Source organism: Delphinus delphis, chromosome 7 (genome assembly GCF_949987515.2).
Source record: "Delphinus delphis chromosome 7, mDelDel1.2, whole genome shotgun sequence".
In the NCBI taxonomy this organism is placed as follows: Eukaryota; Metazoa; Chordata; class Mammalia; order Artiodactyla; family Delphinidae; genus Delphinus; species Delphinus delphis.
In genome coordinates this window covers 69,789,899-69,807,301 of record NC_082689.1, presented here as the reverse complement: position 1 = coordinate 69,807,301, position 17,403 = coordinate 69,789,899, and the positions used below count along the sequence as shown (strand labels likewise).

General features: G+C 36.0%; 1 protein-coding gene across 3 annotated transcripts in view; it reads left to right on the top strand.

Annotated features, from left to right (window-relative positions):
* The window catches only part of SLC4A10 (solute carrier family 4 member 10), a 317,528-nt gene that overhangs the window by 155,034 nt on the left and 145,091 nt on the right, over positions 1-17,403 (top strand). For all 3 annotated transcript variants that reach the window (XM_060016683.1, XM_060016684.1, XM_060016685.1), the window contains exon 4: positions 12,163-12,301. In XM_060016683.1, coding sequence (XP_059872666.1) covers positions 12,163-12,301 — 139 coding nt within the window. The remainder of the gene's footprint in view (positions 1-12,162; positions 12,302-17,403) is intronic.

Here is a 17,403-nt window from a genome sequence, read left to right as displayed (position 1 = left end):
AAAGATTTCAAAGAAAATCTTTGGAAGACATTGCTACAGGTGCTTTAAAATTATAAAGAATTCAACTTCAAAGAGGTATGAGATAGAGGAGAATGTAAGGAAGCATCAGGCTCCTCTGCTGGGATCCTGGAGCTTTTATATTGTAAACTGGAGTATGGGATTATGAAGACACGGAATAATTTGGACCCATATTTCTGGAGCAAGGATCAATTTAACAAAAAGATTTTAGTGTAAATATTTGAATTTTGGCACTCAAAAATGTCATTCCAATATATGAGAAACATCCACAGAATCCCACTTTATTATATGACCCAATCATGTAAGGCAGTGTTGTTAGGAACCTGGTTGTATCAGTGCTGCATCCAGGGAAAACTGAACAGGCCTTACTGTAGCCAAAGAGATTATGCTCATGTCACAGGCCTGCAATGGCTGGGTCTAGTCCACCAGATCCCGTGGTTGGAATGTGATTTCTAGGTGAGTCCAAAGATAGACCCAGCTTTTTTTTTTTTTTTTTTTTTTTTTGCGGTACGCGGGCCTCTCACTGCTGTGGCCTTTCCCGCTGCGGAGCACAGGCTCCGGACGCGCAGGCTCAGCGGCCATGGCTCACGGGCCCAGCCACTCCGCACATGCGGGACCCTCCTGGACCAGGGCACGAACCCGCGTCCCCCGCATCGGCAGGCGGACTCTCAACCATTGCGCCACCAGGGAAGCCCAGACCCAGCTTTTTGACTGTGTTGTTATGGTGGTGGTGATACTTCGATTATACAAAACTTTTGATGCCTGCAAATAAGTTCAATCTACTTTTGTTACTGTGCTTAACAAAATTGTTTGTATAAGATTGTGATGATTAATTTTTCTTCCTACTGTAATCAATTCCCTGACAACAGAATACTGCTAAAACGTTGCATCTTGTTATTTTTAATATTGTCTTTCATTCACTTTATATAATTTTAAATTATATTTTCAACCAGGAACATGGTTGAGTTGTTTAAAAATAAGTTTGAAGCATTAGCTTGAAGTCAGTGAAAATATAAAAGATAATGAGAGAAATTCAGAACACTTTAATGTTAATTTGCTCCTCAGCCTCCCAACAAAGAATGTAACAGGAGAGATGACAACAGTATATAAATTATAATTAATCTATAAGCACTAGAAATAAATCTTAAAGACATCTACTTTACTAAATGCTTATTTAAAATATGGTACTCAAAGGTACTGTATAAATTAGCACAACCCTTGAATTAGACCTGGGATTTTTCCATTCTTAGATGATAAATTGTGTACACATTTTAGGAAGAATGAAGCAAATACAGAAAACATAACTTCAAATCTGTTATTGATGGCAGTAGCTTCCTGTTCCTATTTAACTCCCAATTGGCTGATATATAAGAATATCAATGAGTTTTTTAAAAAATTATTTTATGTAATGTATAACACAAGTATTTATGAATGTTAAAACATAGAAACATAAACGTACAACTCAATGATTTATGACAAAGAAACATCTGTGTAAATATTGTCTTGGCTAGCACTCCAGAAACCCCCTTTGTCCTCCCTCCCAGTCACTACTCTCTCCCTTCTCCCCAAAAGGATCTCTAGTCTGTCTTCTTACATTGGGTGTTTTGCCTGTTTTTGAACTTTTTATAAACGAAGTCATACAGGAGGGATTTGTGTCTCTGTTGTTCAACATTGTGTTGTTAGTGGGATTCACCAATGTTTTTAGCTGTAGCTTTGGTTTATTCATTTTCGTTATTGTACAGTGCTCATTTGTTTGTATATACCATGCATTCTACTATTAATGAAAATTTAGGTTATTTAATTTTTGGAGATACTATGAAGAACAGTGCTGTGAACATTTTTGTATATGTCTCTTGGTGTACATATGCATTTCTCATACCTAGGAATGAAATTATTTGTTGCTGAGTCATAAGATATGTGTATTTCAACTTTAGTAGGTAATGCCAAACAGTTTCCAAAATAGGGTACGTATTAACACTTTCACCAGCAAAGTGTGAGAGCATATGTTGTTTTACCTTCTAACTACCACTTGACAATTTCATTCTGTTAACATTAACCGTCTAATGAGGGGCATAATGGTATGTCGTTATCTTAATTTGCATTTCTTGATTACCAGTGAGGTTGTGTAACTTTGCATGTGCTTTTTTGGCCATTTGGATAGCCTCTTCTATGAAGTGCCTGTTCAGGTCTTATGCTTGTTTTTTTTTTTTTTTTAATTGGATCATTTATTCTTTTTGATTTGTAGAAGTTCTTTATATATTATGGACATGTCTTTTGTTGGTTTTTCATGTTTCAATTATCTCACATTTGTGGCTTATCTTTTTTTTTTTTTTTTTTTTGCGGTACACGGGCCTCTCACTGTTATGGGCTCCAGACGTGCAGGCTCAGCAGCCATGGCTCACGGGTAGCCGCTCCACGGCATGTAGGATCTTCCCGGACCGGGGCACGAACCCAAGTCCCCTGCATCGGCAGGCGGACTCCCAACCACTGCGCCACCAGGGAAGCCCTGTGGCTTATCTTTTCACTCTTTTAATGGTGTCTTTTGATGTATCTACAAATTCCAGAAGAGGATACTAAGAGGCTGAGACCCTTATTCCCTAGTGCAGCTTTCTCCATGCTGTAATTTATTTCCATTATATATTTTACTAAATACAGAAACAGAACCTTATCTTAATCTATCATAGTCTTAGCTACAGTTTGTATTACAATGATCTATGTTTTCAGTGGCTATCTTAAAAATAAGTAAAATACCTATCAAAATAGGAGAAATATTTATGCTTAGAAAAATTCTTTCTGATTGTGATATTACTATAATTTACATGATTTGTGTCATACAATTTTAAGCTGCATAGATATTTAAAAAGTCATTGAATAACACATTTTGAATATTTGCTGTATTGAAACATAATCTGAGCCTCTCTTTAAGGCATTAAAAGTATGTTGATGGGATGATCATAAAAAGACTTTTGTGAGCATAACCTAATACCTATAAAATCATTTCTACTCTAAAGAATGAAAAGCCAGATACATGGAGGCATATGTTGTTTAAAAACCAAATACAATACCTCTTGTCCATGAATAGATTATCCTACGTTAATAAATTATTATTTCCTGTGCTGTTATCATTGTGTCTTCGAGAAGTCTTTTAAACATATGATGCCCTACCTCAGACTTTCAAATCCTCTTTATTCATAACTATGAGGGTCTTATTTCCTCATGTTTATTTAATGACTATGTTGTGATGAGTGATCCTCATGCTTTATTAGGGGAAATACTAATAAGTCTTAAATGCAAGCTTCCTGCACATAGTACTTGAGTTTGGGGGGTTGGATGCATGGTAAGTGTTATAGATACCCAGATTACTGATGCAGAGTAAACTGAAATAAGTCATTGAAAACAGTGATGAGAGAAATTGTTTCAAAAGAATGAGAAACACGGGCTTCCCTGGTGGTGCAGTGGTTGAGAGTCCGCCTGCCGATGCAGGGAATGCGGGTTCGTGCCCTGATCCGGGAGGATCCCACGTGCTGCGGAGCGGCTGGGCCCGTGAGCCGTGGCTGCTGGGCCTGCATGTCCGGAGTCTGTGCTCCGCAACGGGAGAGGCCACAACAGTGAGAAGCCCGCGTACTGCAAAAAAAAAAAAAAAAAGAATGAGAAACAATACCAATGTTGAGGCATGGCTACTCTGGGATTTGGTTTCTGAGAAGTGAGTGAGTTGTTAGAATAGGCTGTCATGAAACACAAAACTTCTATGTCTGGTCACACTGGGTAGGTCTAATAGAAAAATTTAATTGATTTCTTAGTGTAACTCTAAAATTACAACTTATGCTCTTTTTTACGGCTGTTTGAAGCACTGACTTTATTTATTTTTTAATTTTTTTTTTTTTTTTTGGTCCAGAAGAACCAGCCACAGAGGTAACAGGCTGTCAAGAAGCATTTCTTTTGACTCTGATGTGATTGGGTTTAGTATATATTACTATAATCCAGATAGTATACTTTTAGGAAAAATATAATACTAGCTTCTTATTTCAGATAAATTAAATCATAAATGTATATGCTGCACTGTGATTTCCTTAAGCACATTTGATATTTATGGAAATCCATCAGTCTCATTTCAAAATCAACATTCATGTTACATCTAGGAAATTGGCATATGCTTTTGAAGAGGTTGTTAAGCAGGAGACTTGGCTATTGACTCAATTCTTACTCGTTTTGCTATAAAATTTAGTTTGACAAATTTCTTAAAATATTTGGCAATAAACCATATCTCATATATTAACATTCTTAAAAGGAAATGCTTTACTAATGCCTGCAGCAAATATGCTATATAAAAGTAGTTTCTGTTTCCTTTCTTATAATTTCTTGAATATATGCAATCATATATAAGATATAGTGCTGCACATTGTTTAATTGGAACAATTAAACAATTTAAAAACTGGGATGCCCTGTATTTTAAGACTTTATTTTTTGGCCCAGAGATAAACCCACGCACACGTGGCCACCTTATCTTTGATAAAGGAGGCAAGAATATACAATGGAGAAAAGACAGCCTCTTCAATAAGTGGTGCTGGGAAAACTGGACAGCTACATGTAAAATAATGAAATTAGAACACTCCCTAACACTGTACACAAAAATAAACTCAAAGTGGATTAAAGACCTAAATGTAAGGCCAGACACTATAAACCTTGTAGAGGAAAACATAGGCAGAACCTTCTATGACATAAATCACAGCAAGAGCCTTTTCCACCCACCTCTTAGAGAAATGGAAATAAAAGCAAAAATAAACAAATGGGACCTAATGAAACCTAAAAGCTTTTACACAGCAAAAGAAATCATAAACAAGATGAAAAGACAACCCTCAGAATGGGAGAAAATATTTGCAAATGAAGCGACTGACAAAGGATTAATCTCCAAAATATACAAGCAGTTTATGCAGCTCAATATCTAAAAAACAAACAACCCAATCCCAAAATGGGCAGAAGACCTAAATAGACATTTCTCCAAAGAAGATATACAGATTGCCAACAAACACATGAAAGGATGCTCAACAATAGTACTCATTAGAGAAATGCAAACGAAAACTGCAATGAGGTATTACCTCACACTGGTCAGAATGGCCATCATCAAAAAATCTGCAAACAAGAAATGCTGGTGTTTGAGGGAACCCTCTTGCACTGTTGGTAGGAATGCAAATTGATACAGCCACTATGGAGAACCGTATGGAGGTTCCTTAAAAAACTAAAAATAGAACTACCATATGACCCAGCAATGCCACTACTGGGCATATACCCTGAGAAACCATAATTCAAAAAGAGTCATGTACCACAATGTTCATTGCAACTCTGTTTACAATAGGCAGGCCACGGAAGCAACCTAAGTGTCCATTGACAGATGAATGGATAAAGAAGATGTGGCACATATATTCAATGGAGTATCACTCAGCCATAAAAAGAAATCAAACTGAGTTATTTGTAGTGAGGTGGATGGACCTAGAGTCTGTCATACAGAGTGAAGTGAAAGAGAAAAACAAATACTGTATGCTAACACATATATATGGATTCTAAAAAAAAAAAGTGGTCTGACGAACCTAGGGGCAGGATAGGAATAAAAATGCAGACGTAGAGAATGGACTTGAGGACACGGGGAGGTGGAAGGGTAAGCTGGGACAAAGTGAGAGAGTGGCATGGACATACATACACTACCAAATGTAAAATAGCTAGCTAGTGGGAAGCAGCTGCATAGCACAGGGAGATCAGCTCAGTGCTTTGTGACCACCTAGAGAGGTGGGATAGGGAGGGTGGGAGAGAGACGCAAGAGGAAGGGGATATGGGGATATATGTATACGTATAGCTGATTCACTTTGTTATACAGCAGAAACTAACACACCATTGTAAAGCAATTATACTCCAATAAAGATGTTAAAAAAAAAGCCTTTAGTTTTTAGAGCAGTTTTAGGTTTTCATGAAAATCGACAGGAAGGTACAGAGGTTTCCCATATACTCCTTGGGAGGTACAGCCACCCCCATTATTAACATCACTCAGAATGGTACATTCTTTTACCAAGGATGAACTTACATGGACACATCATAATCATGCACAAAACCATAGTTTACCTTAGGGCTCACTCTTGGTGTTGTATGTTCTGTGGGTTTGGACAAATGTATAATGACATATATCTGTCATTCTAATATCACACAGAGTATTTAAAATCCTTTGTTCTCAGCCTATTCATTCCACTACCACCCCCAGCAACCACTGATCTTTTTACTCTCTCCATAGTTCTCCAGAATTTCATATAGTTGAAATCATACAGTATGTAGCCTTTTCAGATCAGCTCCTTTCACTTACTAATATACATTTAAGATTTCTCCATGTCTTTTCATGGCTTACTGTCTCATTTCTTTTTAGCATTGAATAATATTTTATTGTCTGTGTGAATCATAATAGATTTGTCCATTCACCTACTGAAGGACATTTTGGCTTCTTCCTAGTTTTGGCAACTATGAATAAAGCTGCTATAAACATCTGTGTGCAGGGTCTTTTGGTGGGCATAAGTTTCAACTCCTTTTGGTAAATACCAAGGAGTGCAATGCTCTACCATATAGTAAAAGTACGTTTAGTTTTGTAAGAGACTGCTAAGCTGTCTTCCAAAGGAGTTATACCATTTTGCGTTCCCAACAGCAGTGAAAGAGCGTTCCTGTTGTTTCACATCCTTGCCAGCATTTGGTGTGGTTAGTGTTCTGGATTTGGGGCATTTTAATAGGTGCATAATGGTATCTCGTTGTTTTAATCTGCATTTCCCTGGTACTATATGATGTGGAGCATCTTTTCATATGCTTATTCGTCATCTGTATATCTTCTTTGGTGAGTTGCCTGTTAAAATCTTTGGCCCATTTTTTGATCAGGTTGTTAGTTTTGAGTTTGAAGGACTCATTTATGAATATGAAAGAACTATGATCATTTCTAGGATTCTTGTAACTTTTATATTGACTGAACACTACTTGTGGGATTTAATTATAAAGTAACTCTATTCTGGCTTGTACCATCCCTTTGTAGTTACTCAGTGGATCTAATTGTTATTCTGCTCCTGAATGAAAACTCTGATGGGTTCTCCAGCCTTTCTAGTCACTCGTAGGTAACTTGAAGTCCTCTAATAAGTAATTAAAATATTTAGTCTCATGTAATAGTGAAAACTTTGAACTTGCTTTAACTGTAAGGCCTTTTGCCTCCCTCTCTTAACCAGGTGTGCTCCAGTTGAGAACAGAGAATGTAGTTGTTTTTTTCCCCTCCTACCTTGAACTTCTTCTCCTTCTTCCAGATGCTTCATCATCTTTCTAACTCTAGTTTCTGATCCATTCAGATCTGGAGCATAGGAAATGAAAAGAACTAAGTGGAATCGGGCAGGAAAGCTGTTACTTAGCTGGTAGTCTTACAAGCTGATGTCATACTCTCTAGGCTTAGCAAGAATTTAAATTGTCTCATTTTCTTTTACCTGCACTCTTTTCTGCCTTATTACTTATCCCCCAGATATTCGGCTATAGTGATAGATTCCCCCTGCTAAAGTCTTGTAATTGCTCCATGGCAGCCTCTTGGACAGCATCTAAGATGACCCCACATTCCACATTCTCTCTATCTTGCATATTCTCTCTCTCTCTCTGTCTCTCTGCTTCTCTCCGACTCTCTCTGTCTCATAGGTGCAGCTCAGATATGATTCACAGAAAACATGCACACACTCATTACCCTGGTGAATTCTGGAGTGCATGTTATTCACAGCAGCAATCTCAGCCATCAGCAGCTAGGCAGACTTTGTTTCTCAGGGAGGAATCATACCCCAGTCCACTGTGGGGAGACATGTTAAATTCATGATGCCCTAGAGCACTACTCAGTTGTCTTGAGGGAGAGGCAGACAGACTACTCCCCTCCTTTTGTAAGGGATTAAGGAAACTTGGGACTCACATTACAGCTTTCTTTGAAGAAATTCTTTCCAGAATGTGTCTGCTATTTTCAACTTATGATCTCTTTATAGCCTTAGCATGGGTAAAGAGTTAGAGTTAAATAACTAGGTTTTTAGGAACATAGTTTGTAAGTTCTGCATGTAGTCTCACGTCCCCTTTGGAGAGGAATGCCTGTTGGTTCTTAATGCTTCAGCTGAAATGTTCTTTTTATCAATCCATAACAAAGTAGACTAATTGGCATTAATAATAAATATATTATTTCAATTATAAAATGAATTAAAATATAGGAATCCAAACGAATAGATTATGTAGGACATTCAAATAACATGAGCAAAATTTTAAAGTTCAAATGAAGATGGAAAATAATACTGAGCTGCAAAGAGCCTGGAGACATCAACTTGGAACATTAAACTTGTCATCATTTCATGATTTCAGAAGATAATCTAAATATTGATTTATCTGAAATATAACAAGGATAAAGAAGAAAAGCACCTATAATTCAGAAATGCAAAATGGTAAACATCTAATGAATCTGCTTTCTTGATCTAAATGTCATTGTGTATGAAGCCTGTGGTTTTCATGACAGTAAGATCATATATGTAAAAGGGAATTTTCCAATTCACTTCTGTCATTATACTTGTTCTGTTGTTATAAGAAGTATATTTCTCAGCATATTTTTGACCATTCTCCAGAAAGGGCCTGAAAAATAGAGAACTTTTGGACAGGGTCTACAGAAAGGAGAGTATTTTCACTGATTATTAGGAAAAACGTATTTAAGACCCTGGTTAATTAATATGTGAGTAATTAAAGCAGTAGGAGTAACATAGCTAACAATGAAAAGATGAAAGTTTGCAAAGGAACTTGCTTATTTCCAGTTATGATTCTATTAGTGGCTTTCCTCAGATAACTTTGTAAGTTTGATTTTAACTAACCATTTGTTGAAAACATGGTCTGTATTCCAAAAGAAATATTGATAGTTTGTTTTTTTTCTGATTGTAAAAGTAATATATGGTCTTTGACATTCCAGTGCTATTGAACATTAAGCTGTCCAAATCCTGTTACACCTAGTTCTCCTCATTGATTCTACAGCATCTGACATTATTGACTTCTTAATCTTCTTGAAATCCTTTTCTACCTTGACCACTGTTGTACTACTCTCTCATCAGATGTAAGCTTTATATGGGCAGAGGGTTTTTTTCTGTTTATATCTGTCTAATTCACCTGACCAATGGAAGGTGCTCATTATATATTTGTTTAATGTATAAATTCTTTTACATATCTACCTAATCCTCTTTTGACTTTTTTTTTTTTTTTTTGCAATACGCGGGCCTCTCACTGTTGTGGCCTCTCCCGTTGCGGAGCACAGGCTCCGGACGCGCAGGCTCAGCGGCCATGGCTCACGGGCCCAGCCGCTCCGCGGCACATGGGATCTTCCCGGACCGGGGCACGAACCCGTGTCCCCTGCATCGTCAGGTGGACTCTCAACCACTGCGCCACCAGGGAAGCCCCTCTTCTGATTTTTTTAACTCTTCCTCATCCTAAATCTTAAACCTTATTATTCCCCTGATGCTGAGTCTTCTCTCTCTATTCTTTCATTTTTGAGTCCTCATCCATTGTAATCAAATGACTTCTCTAGTTAAATGCAACCCATGTCTTTACCTCTGACCCTGTCGTCTTTTCCAGAATCAAATATCCACCTTTCCTGTGACCATCTTTATATGTTTGAACCATAATCACCCGAAACTCAGCATATCTAAAAGATGCCTCTTGTGCTCAGCCTACAATAGTGGCTCCTCATTCTGACAAGCCTTTTTTTCCCCGAGTTTTATTGCAAAATAATTGACATACCTCACTGTATAAGTTTAAGGTGTATGGCATGATGGTTTGCTTTACATATGTTGTGAAATGACTGCCATGATAGGTTTAGTTAACATTCATCATCTCATGTAGATACAATAAAAAGAAAAGAAAAAAATGTCTCCTTGAGATGAGTACTCTTAGGATCTACTCACAACTTTCCTATATATCATACAGCAGTGTTAACTATAGTCATTATGTTGTACATTACATCCCTAGTACTTATTTATCTTATAACTGGAAGTTTATACCTTTTGACCATTTTCCTCCAGTTCCCTGCCCCCCTCCCCCGCCAAAGCTGGTAAGCACAAATCTGATCCCTTTTTCCATGAGTTCGGTGTTTTTGTTTTGTTTTATTGTTTTGTTTCATCTTGTGTTTTTTTTTTAGATTCCACATGTAAGTGAGGTCATATAGTATTTACCTTTCGCTGTCTTATTTCACTTAGTGCCTTCAAGGCTTACCCATGTTACAACCCTCTTTTAATTAACGGCACTGTTATTTTCTCATTCTCCGCGCTTTAATTCTAAACCTCTCTATTTGACAGGCCTATATTTCCATTGTAACCATCCCCACTACCACTAGCATCAGCATCAGTCATCATTAATAATATTTATATAATGCTTTATAATTTGAAAAGTATTTTTGCATGCATAATTTCTTCTTTAGGGACTAGATCCTAATTCCTTCTAAGAGACTAATTCTGGCAGCTGGAAATATTTTCTATTTAAAGTATTTAATTTGTTATTGAACAGTAAATTTTAAATGACAATTGAGGTAAGTATAGCAAGGAGAAGTATAGAGTGCTGTGAGTTAAGATAACAGGTGCCTGACTTAATTATTGCATACGAGTGTGCTTATATGTGTGTTTGTGTTTTATGAGGCTGATTAGGTAGGCTTGCTGAAGCATATTACAGTGAAGTAGATGCTGAAAGATATATGGGAGATCTAGAGGAAACAATATGTGCGATGGTCCTGAAGTGGGAAGGAGCATGGTATTTTTAAAAATCTGAAAGAAGGCTAAGGTACTCAGAATGGAATTGCAAGGGTAAGAGTGGCAGAAGGTAAGGCTAATAACATAGGCAGAGGCTAGGGCCCCATCACAAACATATATTGAACAGAAAGTATGACACTATATTATGTTTTATGTAATATGTATATTTTTCACTTTTGACTTCTGAAATCCTCAGTCGTGACTTAATTATAACCTAACCCTTTAAGTTACTGATTAATTGGTTTATTTTCACAAAGTATTTAACATTATAGATTTCAGTAATCACTGTTGCTTGTTACTGATTTACTCATTCTTTTGTGTTTTAAAAAATGTTTGAAAATACCAAATGTTTTATTGGAATAACATGGAATTTATAAGATGGTTTTCCACTATTGGGCTTTCCCATTAATATAAACTTGCTCATTTATTTAGGTCTACTTTTACATCATTCAATAAAGTTTTATAATTTTCATCACAAATGTATTGATTGAATAACACATTTACCAGGTAACCCAGCAATCCTACTCCTAGGTATTTGCCCTAGAGAATAAAAACTTATGTTCACACAAAAACCTGTACAAGAATACTTATAGCACTTCTGTTCATAATTGAAAAAATTGTAAACTAAATACCCTTCAGTAAATGAATGGATAAGAAAACTATGGTACATTCCTGCAATGGACTATTACTCAGCAATAAAAAGAAGGAATTACTGTTACATTCAGTGACACAGATAAATCTCAGAATCTCAAAGGCATTATGATAAGTGAATAACAACAGTCTCAAAAAACTATACATTGTATGTTTCCATTTATATGGCATTGTGGAAAAGGCAAAACTATAGCAGTAGGGACCAGATTAGTGGTTGCCAGGGGTTAGGAGAGGGATAAGGTTGTGACTACAAAGAAACATCATAAGGGAGTTCTTTGGTGAATTATATTCAGCACAGTTTTAGTATAAGTGAATTTTATCATAGTCTACTCTTATGAATATTACCATAAAATGTAGCATATGTGATGAAAGAAAATGTGTGTGTGTATAAAAGAGATGTAGAAATAGTTTCCATGATGTTATATGTAATCCAAAATAATCATCACATTTGATTTTATCTTTGATAATATAGATACATTACATATTTACATTTTACATATTTATGATCCCGCATTATACTAGACTTAATATAATGCCAAATTTAGTCTTAATTTCCCAAGTCTACTCTGGCTGCGTGCTGCAGTGTGGGGGGCAGGGGAGATGTGAGTTTGGAGTGGTGTTGAAGGCGGTGACCGGGACATTTCAAGCTCCAAGTCATGATAATGCATGTTCATGTCTCTGATTTCCATAGACACCCCATCACAGCGGGTACAGTTTATTCTTGGAACTGAGGATGATGATGAGGAACACATTCCTCATGACCTTTTTACGGAACTGGATGAGATTTGCTGGCGTGAAGGTGAGGATGCTGAATGGCGAGAAACAGCCAGGTGAGGATTTTTTTGTTGAAGGATGAAGGTATACTAAAGAATTTTCATGCTATTAGAAAGAGAGATATCTAATGCCACAATTTTGCAAACATCCATCAGTGCTACTGGTTTCTGAAATTGCTCATCTGGCCTGGGCATATCCTATAATGAGATATGGGTCAGGATGAAACCTGAAGGCTGTAATTATAGTAAACAGTGATGCAGAGCCAGCAGCAGCCGCAGTCTTAAACAGTAGCATAATTTGCGTGTCATCAGGAAAACAGTAGATATCTAACAGTAATTTATTTCTATCTTTTCAACTGCTAGGTTGTGCCCCAACTGGTGATATTATATGGGACTTTTTAAAAGAAAGGGCAAACATTATAAGAGACTTTAGTTGGTGTCCTGAATTTATTTACTATTTGTTGAGGGTAAAAATATTTTGTAATGTGTTTCTAGGATATATATACATTTAAACATAGTGGTTTTTAAAAATAATTTTTAAGAAATTACTTTTTCTGTCATTTGTAATTAATATTTCCATATTGCCATGTAATTGATGAATTGCTGTCATCCTTTCTTGCTTATTTACTCATTTATTTAACAAACATTTATGGTCTATTGTGTGCCAGGTGCCATGAATGTAGAACAACAACAACAAAAGTCTTAGGGAGTTCCCTGGCAGTCCAGTGGTTAGGACTGTGCTTTCACTGTCGAGAGCCCGAGTTCAATCCCTGGTTGAGGAACTAAGATCCCACAAGCCACACCAAAAACTAGAAAAAAAGAAAAAGAAAAAAACACCTTAGATCTTGCTTTTAACAACCTCACCTCTAATGCGGGATTTAGATAAGTAAACAAAGTTGTAAGTACTGTATAATGAATGCTGTGATACAGGTGTGCACTAGGAACTGTGGGCACGCCTAGGGTTGTCTTTTACCTGCTGCTTCCGAAATTTTAATGTGAATACATATCACCAGGGATCTTGTTGAAATGTAGATTCAGTAGACCTTAGGAATAGAGTCTCAGGTCTAGCATTTAATCATTGCCTTAACTCTAGCCAGAGGTAGTGTGGAATTAAATGTTCAATCATGATAATATTATAAATAATACTGGCTTGGTTAATTCTCGTTTGATATAATTTAAGTGGTCTTTGTAGCTCTCTTTTATTTAAAATATACTAAAAGTAAATAGAAGAAGATAAAAATGGCTTTCACCTAGTTCATCCCTGTTAACATTAAAAAAATTAACTGCTGATATTTAAAATTCAAAAATCATAGAAAGGTAAAAAAGCAAGAACATTGCTCTACTCTTGTTCATAGTACTTCTCCTCAAAGGTAAACACTATTAATTGCTTCTTGTACATCTTTTCATAAAAATTTTAATGCCTAGATCTGCATGTAAATGTATGCCCTTTTTATATTTACATAAGAGGTATTATATACTGCATTCATGCCTTGCTTTTTTCATTTAATATATTTGGATCATTTTCCATATTATCAATACAGATTACTCAATCTTTTTAATCTCTTTAATGACTGCATCACATTTAGTTATGGATGAACTTTCATTTATTTAGCCAGTCTTGATAGGGATTTAGATTGCTTTGTGGGTTTTTTTGCTGTAAACATTGCTGCAATAATCATTTACACATATATTTTGGGATTATTTTGTAGGTATTCATGTAGGATGAATTTTTAGCAGTGGAATTTATGTGTCAAAGAGAGCAAACTTTTTTTTACTTTTATAGATTTTGCAAAATTGCCTTCATAAAATGTTTTGGTAATTTATACTTCCCTCAACAATGTACGAGAATGCTTATTTCCCCCAAACCTTTGCCACACAAAATCATCAAACTTGTAAAAATTTCGGCTAATTTTGTAGATGCAAAATAAATCTCAGTGCTGTAATTTGTATTTCTCTAATTATTAGTGAGATTGAACATTTGTTCATATGTTTTTAATTTTTTCCTGAGAACTAACTGTTCATTTCCTTTACCTGTTTTATTTCAAGTCATTTTTTTACTTGTGTTTTTTAATGCCTTAAACTGGTGGTATATTATTCTGTGTGAATTACCTTTTTTAATGAAAAAACTACATAAATTAAATTCTTTCTGATGCTATTATAATATTTTAAATATAGAACTAAATTTGAAACAGTTTTTATATGACCTGGCAAATTTTGAGATTAAGAACCATCTACCTAATTTTTTTCTTCCAACTGCATCAAAAACCAAGTATTATTTTCAAGGATATAATATGTGTGCTCATCTTCTTTGATGACAGAAAAACAATATATGATAATATTCTCTACCAATTAGTGTTATACGTTTTGCTCTTTCATGATTAAAGAGTTGTTGATAAGGAATTTGAAGTGCAAACCTCCCTGTTTAAGGCTAGAGGCATCCGTCTTCAGCTGGTCCTAAGAAACAGGTGTCCCTGGCTGACTTGAAGGAAGGAGATCTGGTGGTTATGATGACTATACAGCTCTGGTTAGAATCTCTTTAATCAATTGCCGAGAAGTACTTTTTGGAAGCATTTCTTTTATATTTCTTTCTTCACTCTCATCCCTCAGAATAGAGCTGAGAAGTAAGATTGGAATATGCGTTTTGACAGGAGTAACTCCCTTATTATGAAAATGGTTGGTGATTTTTCACCTTCCAGATCAAATGGTGATCTATTCCTTTTAAGCAGTAACTTCCTTGTAACTTTCCCACTCTCATCAAGCTAGGAGATAGCAGAGCAATGCTAGAATCTAACTCTTTTCTTGTCACAATTGAGCAGGTAGAATTTTATCATGCTCTAATGGATTAACTTGAACAACATGTTTATCCTAAGCCATCCAAATATGTTGCTGTTTATTTATAAAGAATGAGAGAGATGACCCAGTTACTTATTAATATTCTCTAATGTTGTTAGATAGGACCTGTGTTCTTAGCCTTGCTTCTGGAACCTTATGCACGGTGCAGGTATTTGAGGCTCGGGAGACATCTGATGAACACAAAATAGTAACAGACATTGAAGAGGAGAGTAGATGAATTTTGGCTGAGACACAACACATCAGGGAAGAACAGAACGTGTTTACTGAGGACTTAGAAATGGAGTAGGGGGCTTCCCTGGTGGCGCCGTGGTTGAGAGTCCGCCTGCCGATGCAGGGGACGCGGGTTCGTGCCCCGGTCCGGGAAGATCCCACATGACGCGGAGGGGCTGGGCCCGTGAGCCATGGCCGCTGAGCCTGCGCGTCCGGAGCCTGTGCTCCGCAACGGGAGAGGCCACAACAGTGAGAGGCCCGCGTACCGAGAAAAAAAAAAAAAAAGAAATGGAGTAGGTTTTAAAGTGGTGGAAGTAATTTTGTTCTTGATGCCCTAGTTCATCTAACAAAACTAAGTTTAGTTAATTCATGACTCCATCTGATTTTTCAAATACAATTTAATTCTAATAAATCATAACCATTTGAAGTACTTCTTTCTTTTGATTAGTATTCCAGGGGGATTAATAATTTTCTACCCTAATAGTAGAAATAAAAAGGATATTTTATCAGCACATTGCACCTGCCACATATCACATCTTGAATAATTCATGCCCACTGTTGTTGCCAAGTAAAACTTAAGCAAAGTTTTAGGTTTTGAAGCTAAATTTTTGAATAATAATTATTTAATAAATGTTTGTGAAAAACAGCTGTTCCCTTTAAAAAACCCTAGAGGAAGCCATATGACAGAGCTAATGAAATCAACACAATTACAATGTCCTGCTTATAAATAACACATAATGTTATTAATAGAAAAATACCCAAAGATACCACAGCTGTGCAGTTGTGGAGACAACATGCTTGACTCACTGTGGTTGCCCTTTAAAAATGCTTCCCACAAATGAGCCCAGCAGAGGCAAAGAAAGGGATAGCAGTTAGGCCTCTGATACATACTTGGTAATGTGGAAAAAGATTTTTACATCAAAACAATTTTATTGATGATGTGAAGGTATTTGATATTTAAAATTGGTAAAGGGTCAAGTCATCAGGATTTTTCAGTGCAATGTGAGGTGTGAAAATAATATGAATTAAGAACAGCTAATGTCAATAAACTCTAAGTGTGGATACATTTTAATACCCCTTTCCTCTTGAAATAGGTACTTTATGATTACATATGTTAATCTCTAGCCCCCACTCTAACCATGTTCCCCCTTCACCCTCCATATCCTTAACTCTACCCAAAAAGGATGTTTTCTCTTGAGAATTCATGACTTCCCCCAAGACTATCATTTTGGATGATATGGTAACTCCTTTACTCCCTTTTTGGGTAGAATCAGAGAATAAAAATTATTAGAAAAGTTAAACTAAATTAGTGAGAATAAAATAAACAGAAAGAGTTAAATTCTATAGAAATCATCTATCTCTAATTTGCAGAAGAATTTTATTTTGTAGATTTCTAATATGAGTATTGTAGAGGAGATTATCATCAACTTAATCCTCAAAGAATTCAGGAAACACCTATTTTATGTTGTTGCTGCTTAGTAGAAAGAGATTCCAATGTGTTAATTATGGATGAAAACAGACACAGACATACTGAAGGAAATGAAAATAATCTCAACAGAGTTTAAATCCACCCCTCCCCCATAGAAAATGTCATGCAGTTGGCCTACAATTTCTTTTTTTTTCATTGTCCGTCACATCTCATTCATGCCTGTGAGACTCTTGTTTGCTTTGGTTTGCTATTCAAACAAATGTCAGCTGAGTTTATTTGAAAACTGGAATAAATTGCAGCACTTTAGGTCATTAACTGCAACCAGGCATTTTGTAACTGACAGTATATTCAGTGACTACAAATCTTAAAACAGGATTTGGTGTGTTCTTAGACCTGCTAATTTCTATCTTTGGAGTATGAAATGGAATGAAAAACAGAAAAGAGAGATATACTTATGTATCTTTAAAATATATTCATTTAAATATCTTTTAAAGCTTTTGGCATCATTCTGGAGTTGGCATAAAACACTGAATCTTGAAATGTTTAGTAACTTGATATTTGTAACTTGTGGGTTCCTTTTTATGGAAAGTATCTTATGTTTCCTCCTGTAATACTCATAAAACCTATGCTTATATCAAACCATCCATGCATATAACTTATATTTGGC